The following is an 11305-nucleotide window of genomic DNA, read 5'->3' on the forward strand; positions in this document are numbered from 1 at the left end:
GCAGTCCTCTTTGGTTTCATGGGGTCATACATTTGTTCTTTGAACCAGTCATATAGTCCTATTGAAAATCTTGCTAGTTTCTTGTCATTTTCGCTTCTTAATTTGGGAGATTCTACTGTGTGTTCCTGGGGAGCTTCTTTTTATCAGTTGGGTTCCATGGAGAAGTACTTTCTAAGGCCCATCTTCTCTGTTCCCATGTATAAGGGTTTGACCCTTCTCAGTGGATGATAATTCCTGGTTTTTGGTCATTATTGTTTCCTAACTTTCCCCATATTTTCATTCTGTTTTATTATGTGGCAATGATTTAAAAGCCTCTTGCCTCAGATGCCCCCCTACTTTTTTCCTTTTGGGCTGTTTTTGCCTAACTTAAGGACAAGGTTCTCAGGTTTGCAATTTTATGATACGTTTAAGTGTACATTCTCCTGATCATTACTGAGAGCATTTTTATAGGTTGTTATCCTAAGTTGGCCTTCCTTAGAGTCCACCATGCTGCAGTTTGCATCCTCAAAGGAGTTTCCTTTTGTTGCCATTTCTCTGTTTTGATGGCATGGTAGAGGACTAGGGTGCCTACTGCATCCTCATAGTGTAAGTACTGTAACATGAAAGGTGGATCAGAAGGTAGTGAAGCATTTACTTTCCACTAAGATACATTACATTAAAGACAAGTGTTCCTCATCAATGTACTGCACCCTGGCCCTGTCCATTATGTCATCCGACCATGCTTTGTATGGCTGGATTTTGGTGTTTGATAGAAAAGAAAGCACTGTGGTGCTATCTTGTAGCCACATTAGTAATAGTAGAGAGAAATACTCCTTCAGATCCCAAGGCATCAATTTTCTTTTCTAGGGTGACAAAACAGTTTGTCTGTCTCAAAGGGTGAGAAACACCATCAGAGTCTAAAGACGGTACCAAGAAAGATCTGCATTGGAAGTAAAAATGCCATTTACTTAGATGTACCAGAATTAGCATTTTGGAGAAACTTCACTAGTTTAATTTGTATGCATCATGCATGCATCACTCAGACAGCCATATTTCTTCCCTGTCTTATTTGTGCCTAAAAGCAGCATGTCAGGAGGAAAAGGTGATCCAGACTTTTAGACAAAAGGTAAGCCAATGAAGCAAGGTTTTAGAACATGGGTAAAACAAGTAGCAAATGAAAAAGGAATCAGGATATGTGCATTACCTTAATAATAAGTCACAAGCTTAAAAACAGTAATTAGAGGTGGGGATGAGAAAATAAGCATGAATAACAGATCATATTGAAAATAAGCTAAATCGTTGCTGCTTCAGTGATTCAGAAAACATTCAAGCTCACAAACTTAAAAACAACTCTGCACAACTAATGTAAAAAATTAGCACAGACGCTCACAACACAGGTACAATGCTATTTAATCCTGCTACATTCTTTACTTCTCTGAGGCCAATAGCAGCGACATGTCCTTAAGGGTGAGGCGCCACGTCCCACACCTTTTGGACATAAAGAATGTGTCACGCTGCGCAAAGGTCAGCCTAACAGACACTCTTTATATTCAGGTTAGGCCACCAGGAGCTAGACATGCACTAAGGGGTATATTTACTAAGATTGTATGCAGTGTTTGTGTCACAAAAGTCACACAAATCAATGCAAAATCTTTTTTTTTCTATTTACTTTCCGGACCAAAACTTGTTTTGCACAGGAAAGTACCCTAAAAGTAACGCAAAGCAGCGCAGAGCACTGCTTTGCATTACTTAGCGCCAATAGGGTGTTACTTGGGTGGTAAATGAGCATTCCCATGCAACCACCCAAGCCTTTTGATGCAAAACCCTATCAACAAACAATAGTAGACAGGGTTTCATGCCAAATGTTAATGCCATGTGAAAGCAGGCGTTAAAAGGAGACATTTTTTCATTTCTCCTTTCTTTTCCAACTTTGCATGTGTGCTGCACTGTGCAGCATACATACAATGTAGGAAAAGTTTTGAAGTGTGGCTACTCACAGTATTTTGTACTGGAAGGGTACTCTTCCAGTATAAAACCTAAGCTAGACTCACGCACACAACCTTGCACTATGGTGCAAACGTGTGTCCATGTTGTACAGCAGCACACTTCAACAACGGCGCAAGGTATAGGGGAGGAGAGTGCAATATCTGTGTAAATATGGCGCTCTCCTGCTCCCTTCTTCTAACGCAGCACAGAACAGAGGTTTTGGCTGCTGCGCTGCATGAGAATCTAGTAAATCTAGGCCTAAATGTGCAGGCTCCTGGCTACCTGAGCTCAACTTTGCTGGGCTGAGTATGTCACAACTCCTGTGGGCATGACCTCCTCAGCTCAGCAAAGGTCCTCAAGGCCATCCCTCTCATGAAGAGGGAGAGCGCCAGGGACAACCTTGTACCTGGCCGCTTCAGTTTCAAGCCATGAAGTGTGCAGGGTTGTGTCTATGACTGACATTTTGTCACAGAGTGAGAGGGTTCAGCAGTCTCTCTGACCCCATCCCAATTTGTGACTACGTATGGACTGCTGCCTCCTCATATTGGCTGATCTAAGGTCAGCCAATGGGTGGAGGCAGAAGTCCCAAACCTTCTGGCATCTTCAAGGCTTTCTTACCCGAGAGCTGCAGCGGATAAGTGTTGTTTTATTGACTGTTTGATGCATATTTGTATGTATGAATATATGTGTATTTGTGAGTGAGTGTGTGCTTGTGTGCTTGTGTGTTGTGCAGGTCAGCCTCTAAGTTGTAGTTACTGTCCATCACTGGACATCAGAGCAAAGAAACGCCAGGCCAGAGAGTTCAAGCACTAATGGATTTTGATCTGCCACCTCCCCTGGGTCTCCAGAGACCTAAGCAAGGCAATTGAATGCTAATTGTGCTCTTCCACCACCAAACCACCATCTTTCTTGTCAGTGCAGATATGTGGGAATTGAAAACGCCACTCTGGGTAGGAAGGGAAGGGAAAGAAAGAAAGAAAAAAGGTAAGGTGATTAGGTGGCTGGCAGGTTACCAAGCATATTTTTATATTTGACTGAGGGAGGAGAGTGTAGTGTTGATAGACAGCACACCTGGTACTTAAATATTTGTGGAGGAAAATGCAGACGTAGTTATTGGTGTGGTTCGAGGGCAGGATACCAGGTATTTTTCCCTGTTTGAGTGGAGAAAGGCATATATTGAAAATAGGTTTGTTGCTGAGGTGGGTGGCAAAGTTTGATGTTTAATAATTGATCATGTAACATGAGGAAATGTGGAGGAGGGACCATTTTGTGCATGGTGCCTCCAAAACTCCTCTAATACTGCCCTGCTTATCTTAGCATGAGATGACTGTATGGATGCCCATATATAACATAAAATTGTACATGAATAACTGTGAGTAAATGGGATGTTTTTCACTTTAGGTTCTGAATGACATCAAAGCTAACTGGCGCTTCACTTGTGTTGTCAAAGTGATGGCATTCAGAACCCTTTGGTGTGACACATTCCCGCTATTCAGAGTTACCAATCCATTGTATATATTTATCCTTCACAGTATAATTAGATTGGATGTTCAGAGATGTGTTTTATCCCATACTCTTTATATCTTACCAGAATTGCACCTTTCATTTAGAACTTCTATTTTTGTGGGTCATGGTATTCCTTTTGTAACTGCAATGCATTGGCTTCATTTGAAGGTAGGATTAAGTTTCAAACTGAGCTAAATATCAAATGTTGGGATGTGAAAGTCCTCAGCATGGTAAAAGACCCTACCCCTGTCCAGAGTGCCTCAAAGATACTGTTGTCTGGACCCCTAATTATGATTTTGCGTCATACGCAAGCCCAGATCATTGCCTATTTCATGGATTGCAGTCTTGTTGGAGCAGGAGTGGCAACCAAAGTGCACCCCTCATAGTAGTAGAAGGCTTCCGCCTTCACCATAAGTTAAGTAGCACAAGTGCGATGGTGGCAACATACAATGTAGTCATCAGTAATATTGAACAGAAACTTTACACTCTGCGTCACTTGAGTGCGGCCTACAGCCTCACTTATCTTTTGAATAGGTTCCGCTGCTGTGTGCTTAACTCACCCTTGGCCTATGTCAAGTAAGTTGTGGAGTGCACCGCAGTGCTAGAGTAGTGACTTTGCATTAGTTGTCTGTGTGCCTGGGAAGGGAACAGCACAAGGATAGAGCAGTACTGTGCAGTGCATGTGTGGCTTGTACATGTACTAAGTGTCTGTATGCTGAGAGGAATACATTACATGAGCGATGTAGTACTGTGCAGTGCATGTGTGGATAAAGCATGTGCTGAGTGCATGTGTGTTTGCGTAGATTACAATATGAATGGCGTAGTGTTGTACAACATGCACATAGTGAGTGTGTGTCTGTCTGTAAAGAGCACACAGGTTAAATATAGAAAAATCTGGAACAGTGCTTGCAGACAGTATGTGTGCTGGATGCATGGGTACATGTAAGGGCGCAATACATGGAGGAACAGTGCTGGACTGAAAGTGTGCTGAGAAAGTACACTGAGTGAATGTACCTGCAATAGTAAATTGTATGGAGGACTCTGTGATCCATTTTGGGAAGCCCAGGCCTGCCTGGTAAAAACAAGAGGAGAAAAGGAATCCACAGACAGATTTATGTATTGCGGCACTCCTGTGAGCTTGGTGAGGAGACACTGGAGTGAAAAGACTCACTTTACATTTTTTTTTAAATGTTCATTAATTCAGTGATAGATCACAGTGAAAGGGCCTGAGCACATCTAAGGAAGGGAGATGAGACTTATAACAGAATCATAAAAATAAGGGCAGGAGATCTGGGATTTACCATTTGAAACACATATCACTGTGGCTGACATCCAGGTGTGACCTTTGGTCACTCCCATGAATTGTGTTGTGGACAATCAGCTTCGGAGTTGTGCTGCTGTGAAAGACATCTTTCATGAAGGAAGATAAAAAAGAGAAGTCCCCACTTCAAAGGAAGCAGAACTCAAACATAAAACTTTTAATCACAGTTGGTGTCTGGACAAGGACTACAAGAAGGGGAGGTTGAGCCCCCAAAGGTTTGTCATCTGCCAAGCAATCAGATGAGCAGGGGAAGCTCTGCAAGGCTTTTGCCTGTAACCAGAACTGGGGGCAAGGCCTTCTATTCCTCCAACTAGGTGAGGGGACATCACCCAGGTAAACCGATATTACCTGCCCTTGAGCCTAAAACACCTGGGCCTACCTGCTTGCTGAGACCAGTGTACCCTTTGGGGAAAAGGAGTGCTTTGGAGGTCGTGAGGTCCAAAGGTAAGCCCTTCCGAGAGGAATCTCTGAGCGAGATGGAAGGAGAGCAGCTGCATACCAATCAGGTCATTGTCTGTGTGCAGGAACAGTCTGAGGGCCAGGAGAGGGCTGCTTGATCTCAGCCGGGTTGAAGTGCGCAGTGTGAAAAGCTCTAGTCTCACAATGCACCACGGCGATGAACTCGTATGCCATAATGAAGCCACCAGTGAACTTATTCGGGCCAGAGTGTGAAACGTTTGTCCATCGTATTGAGGGCGATCGCATCAAAAACTCTGTGCCCGATAGTGAGCAACGTGGCAAGCTCGTATGCCACACAAGGCCTTCGATATCAGTGTGGCCAAATGTTCAGGTTGTGGCCCAGATGAAAGAATTACTGCTGTGACCAGTAGGTCTAGTCTGCCAACTGCACCTGATTCCCCGAAGATCGCAGGGCGCTACTGAGGATGTTGCAGTCAGAGCTCCAGTCAGGTGCCAGATAATTCTCCCTCATCCACTCTGCTATGGGAAAATAACTTACCTTTTGTGTCCATCAAGCAGGAGCAGCACTGAAAATAACGGGCAGTGCTGCTCAGCAGTAAAATCCTATGCCGTGAGTGCTGCCACGTCCATCATGAGCAGCCCAACATCACCGTACAGGATTCAGACTTGGGAGTGCCTGAGCAGAGGGCACTCATTGCACCAGTGAACACTGCCATACCACCAGATCAGGTATGACTAAAACTGGTCTTTGGGGCCCCAGGGGACTTGCTGCCAATGGTGATGTAGCATTATAGACACCTTTGACTAATTCCTAAGAGTCAAAGGCAGAGCTCTTGAGTTTGGTTTAATAGTTTGCATTCCATGGATGCGGCTACCAGTGAAGGGAGAATAACCCCCAACAAGATACACAAAGGAGCGTGGGACAGGGATTTGCCTGATGACTATTAGTGCCCAAAACTCAAGAAGAGATTGTGTATGAATCTCGTATTTCATTGCGTGTCTCGAGTTAGAAATAAAATACCACTTTTCTTATAAAAGCAAGTATTTGGATGGACATTGCGTTGTTGTTCATAATATTTGCACTTTGCGTTATGAGTTGTGACCTGTAGCGACATCCCACCTGACGGAGACTTGACTCTCGACTACAGCTACCACAGAAAGTCAAGTGTAGAAGGGGTATTTTGCCTAGCTGAGCAGGATCCATAGTAGGTCTAGCCCCAGGACATCAGGAATAAAAGGCCTCATCCACCATGGTTGGGCCCAGAAAACCCTACATACCCAATGGCCCTTTGAAAAGGGGTTCTCACGTCAAATAAAGCAATTACATTGCAAAACCTACTACCTTTGGCATCAAGTGTTCCATTCCTGGATCACTCTGCTGCTCTATGCATAACTAAAATATGTCACCCTTGCTCAGTCCAGAAGACAGGAAATCTCAGGTGTTTTCTTTTTCTCTGTCGCTAATTTCCTTCGAATAAACTTTGACTTTGTAGCAAATCCAAATAAAACGAAAGCTACTTAAAAAGCTACATCTATATTACTCTCTTTTCCTTTACTGGTGTACTTTTCTCGTCTTTCTCCTGTTTAACCAATACACCGTTTTAGATTCGCTAGATACTCATGTAGGCAAATGTAATACACTTAAACGAAAATATTAAAAATGAAGAACTGGTGACAAATCTTGAAAGAAACAACATAGAATAGAAGTCACATGGATAAAAAATATATGTAACAACATTCAGATATACATTTCCATACGTTGTTAGTCTTAGAAAATATCTCCATGTTTCTGTAAAGAAATACCTTAAATATCACATGCCTCACAACGTTTAATGATCCAGCCCGTGTATAATTTACATTTTATTGTTTCGTAGTTTTGATAACGCTTATGTATGTTCATATATTTTGCTCTTGACCTGTTTAAAAGCAGTCTCTTCTATTTCCAATTTTAGCTGGCTTTCTTAGTTTAATTCAGTTGAATTCTCGGGGCACTTTGGTACTAGAAGGTTAGGTAAACTAACTGAATTAGCCATTAGAGTAGCCATAGATTTGTTTTTGAAAACTAGATCATCACAGCCATCTGTTTACTTCATTGTGACCATATACTACAAATCAGTCCCACCACAGTCTACGGAGAAGTTTTATTCAACCCGGAATTTAGCACAACCGCATAAAATATCACCAACCAGTTTATAAGCGAGTGTTATGGCACCTGAACAAAGAAATAGATCAGATTGCAACAGTAATGGCTGGGATATTGGATACATGCATGAATGAATGATAAAAAATTGATTCTGACATTGACCAAGCACCAGTAGAATTTTAATGCGAAGCAATTTCATGTTTCCGCTGCAGGTTGTAACAATATCCTGTTTGGTATTAAGTCTGTAAAGATGGTGAAAAAAGCAGGCGATGGGCACGGCTCGTGGATGAAGGATTCGGGCAACGATTCGCATGAAATTTATTTTCTAAATGGCCCTAAGAACAACGTCCTTCTGAAATTTTACAATATCGAAGATTTTACCGACAGTAACTACACGCAAAGAGCTCAGAATGTAACCCTGCCATTCTCCTGGCAGGGTGCTGGTCAAATCGTTTACAACGGCTTTCTTTTTTTTCACAAGGAGGGAACCGGAAATGAGATCATTAAATATGACATACAGAAGAGGAATGTGACAGATCGGATGCTTCTGCCCGGTGCTGGACAAGTCCCAGTATATCAATTATCTCCCTTCAACAAAATTGATCTGGCTGTGGACGAGCAAGGCATTTGGGCGATCCACGCTATGCCAAATATGGATGAGAACATTGTCATTACTAAAATTGATTATGAAAATTTATCTATTGAAAATGTTTGGAACACATCTTGCAGCAGCACAAATGCAGAGGCAGCATTTGTAATATGTGGTACATTATATGTTGTTTACAACTCCCCGAGTGGTGGCCGATCTCACATAGAGTGTGTATATGACACATTAGATATCGTAAATAGGTTTGAAACTCCAACTGTATATTTCCCAAAACGTTACAGCAGCCATTCTATCATTCACTATAATCCAAGGGAACTGCAACTGTATTCCTGGGATGATGGCTACCAAATTATTTTCAATGTTGACCTAAAAAGAAAAACTGAACATGCATAGGGAAAGCATAAACAGCCTAATTGTGTGACAGTGCACTAAATTGTTTTCTTCCTTCATATACACACTTAAGTATTAAGAAAAAAATGCGTTGAAATGTATTGCCATGCATTTTTTTTATTTCAACGTATTTGTATTATTCTCTACCTTTAAAACGGAGGTAATATAGACAATAAATAATTTGATAGGTACATATCATTAATCTACGTGCTGTAAGAACCAAATTTCCAATCTTGTACCTGTTTGCTGTATGTACGTCAGTCAATTATGTGTTTAAGAGAATATAGGTGGGATAAACCAAGAGAAAAGGAAAGAAAACAAGGGGCATTTTGGATCAGAGTAAATTGAATACCAACTATCATTCGCATAAATAATTATTTGATCTTAGTGTAGAAGTCTCAAATATTTCACATCGTGTTTAACTTTACATTATAAAGTGTTTGGGTATATCAATTTAATTCTTTCTACTGTTAGTTTTTTGCTTTTTCATTTTTTTCTATCCAGTTATACTCTGCGTTGCCGCTTAGTGAACTCCATGGAGCAGGCAAATAATATTCCACCATTAATCACATTTCAAAGGTTCCTCAACTTTTGAAGTCTACTGTGCCAAAACAATGGATACAAAGAAAGCTTGGCTGCTCTAAAAACAAAATATTTGTTTACATTGCTGGTTGTGCAAATATGGAGACTTACAGCATTCACAAAACCTACCAACTGTAGTAATTCATCTTACTCTCATTTATCCTACATCGTGTACATTGTTTTCAGTTTCTGATGGAGTAAACAGGATTTATCTCGTAAGAAACACCAAAGTGAAAGGGGGATAATTCAGCTAACATGATGCACTCACACTCCATTTTATCTCCATACCTATGCACACCACAGATGAACTCTTCTAGGCACTACAAGCAGAACCCTTCAAGAAAACATACTAAAGCGTGTGCAAATAATAACGAATATTGAAACTACTAATTACAACTTTGCAAGAAAATGCAATAAGCACGTTGAGGATTAACCAGTTTGCAACTCACACCAGAATATTATCTCCAAGAAAAAGAGACTTCTAGCTCTCATCTGGGAGCAGGAAACAAGTGGCACAATAAAGAACATACAAAGCATTCTGATTGGGAAGGTTGATCACTAACATACTATAAGTTATTTACTTTAAATTAGAATTAATTTAATACAATTCAGGATCCTAGTATACAATAGCAAACTACCATTTCTGCATGCATTTTCAGTAAATTACTTTTGCATTACAATATAAAAAAATAATATAGTCTTGCTATGGTTTACAAGTATGGGCAGAAAGAATTTGCTGAAATTTGTAACAATAAGTCATGCTTCCACACTTCTCCTATACACAATAGAAACTGTACCACATGGAAATAAACCTACGACAGTGGCGGCCCGTCCTTTAGGGCGGAGGGGCCACGCCCCCCCACCTTTTGCCCCCCATGAAAAGTGTCTGTCAGGCTGAACAAAGGTCAGCCTGACAGACACTCTTCATGTTCAGGTCAGGCAGCCAGGAGCAGATATGCGCAGACTCCTGGCTGCCTGAGCTGAACTTTGCTGGGCTGAGGAGATCACAGCTCCCAGGGGCGTGACCTCCTTGGCCCAGCAAAGTTGCCTCGAGGCCCTCCCCTGGGTGACGAGGAAAGCGTCACCAATTGACACTCTCCCTGGGCGCTTCAGTTTAAGCCCTGAAGTGCCCAGGGCGAGTGTCAATCAGTGACACTTCGTCACAGAGTGGGGTGGGGTCAGCAGTCTCACTAACCCCATCCCACTCTGTGACGAGGCTGGGAGTGCTGCCTTCCCAACCCTCCTGGGACCTGGAGGCCGAAGGTAAGTGTGTGTGTTTGTGTGTGATGTTTCAAATTGAATGTTTGGTGCGTGCGTGCATGTTTGAATGGTATGAATGTTGTTAATGGATGTGCGTGCGTGTGTGAAAGAATGAGTGTGTGTGATGTTTTAAAATGAATGTCTGGTGCGAGCGTGCATGTTTGAATTGTATGAATGTTGTTAATGGATGTGCGTGCATGCGTGTCTGTGTGTGAAAGAATGAGAGTGTGTGTGTGTGTGTGTGTGCCCCGCCCGCCCCCCTCCCTCCTAAAGCTGCCGGCCGCCACTGACCTACGATGCTCCGTACCTCAAAGAATATTCTTCCACACAATGGAGGTAACATACTGGCATACTGATGCTCATACATGTCATACTGAACAGGAACTACTTGACCAGCTGCACATGGCAGGTGAGTACCTCACTAATGTTTGACAGTCTGAATTCCTATGGTGATATATTGGGCCCGATTCATGAACAAAGTGTAAAACTACTGCCGTAAATGTCTGTCTCAGCTTGAGCATACTTTCATGTTTCTTTACAATTCACAAGCTTTTCCCAAAAAATCTGTCATGTATCTCTTCGTTGCACAAATGTAAGTAAAAAAAATGCTTAAGTGAATATAGGTAGGGATAAAGCAAGAGCAGAAGAAAGAAAATAAGGGGCATTTTGCATTAGTATAGGTTATACACCAACTGTCATGTGTGTAAATAATAATTTGAGCTCAATGTAGAAGTCTCAATTGTCTTCCATGTCTTGTTTAACTTTACATTATACTGTTTGGATAAATAACTATTATTCTTTCTCCTTTTGTTTGTTTTTTTCATTTTTTTCTATCCAGCAGTGCTGCTGCGTGAACTTTATTGAGCTAACAAATATTCTATCAACAATCATATTCCCAAGGGTCCTCGACATTTAAAGACTTTTGTGCCAAAACAGTGGATACAAAGAACGCTTGGCTGCTCAAAGAACAACATTTTTGCCTTTATTGCTGGTTGTGTTTCAATTTACATTCAATATTGTCTGACCAAAGACTAACAACCTACAATCAAAACAGTTATAAGTACATACATTTATTTATTGGTTGTTAACTCATCACCATTTTGTTTATATT

The 11305-nt window shown here is 41.6% G+C and overlaps 1 protein-coding gene across 1 annotated transcript in view; it reads left to right on the forward strand.

Annotated features, from left to right (window-relative positions):
- The window catches only part of OLFML1 (olfactomedin like 1), a 120782-nt gene extending 109737 nt beyond the window's left edge, over positions 1 to 11045 (forward strand). The window contains exon 3 of the mRNA XM_069223542.1: positions 7568 to 11045. Coding sequence (XP_069079643.1) covers positions 7568 to 8355 — 788 coding nt within the window. The 3' untranslated portion in view covers positions 8356 to 11045. The remainder of the gene's footprint in view (positions 1 to 7567) is intronic.
- Positions 11046 to 11305: the final 260 nt, after the last annotated feature.

This window comes from Pleurodeles waltl, chromosome 3_1 (genome assembly GCF_031143425.1).
Source record: "Pleurodeles waltl isolate 20211129_DDA chromosome 3_1, aPleWal1.hap1.20221129, whole genome shotgun sequence".
Taxonomy (NCBI): domain Eukaryota; kingdom Metazoa; phylum Chordata; class Amphibia; order Caudata; family Salamandridae; genus Pleurodeles; species Pleurodeles waltl.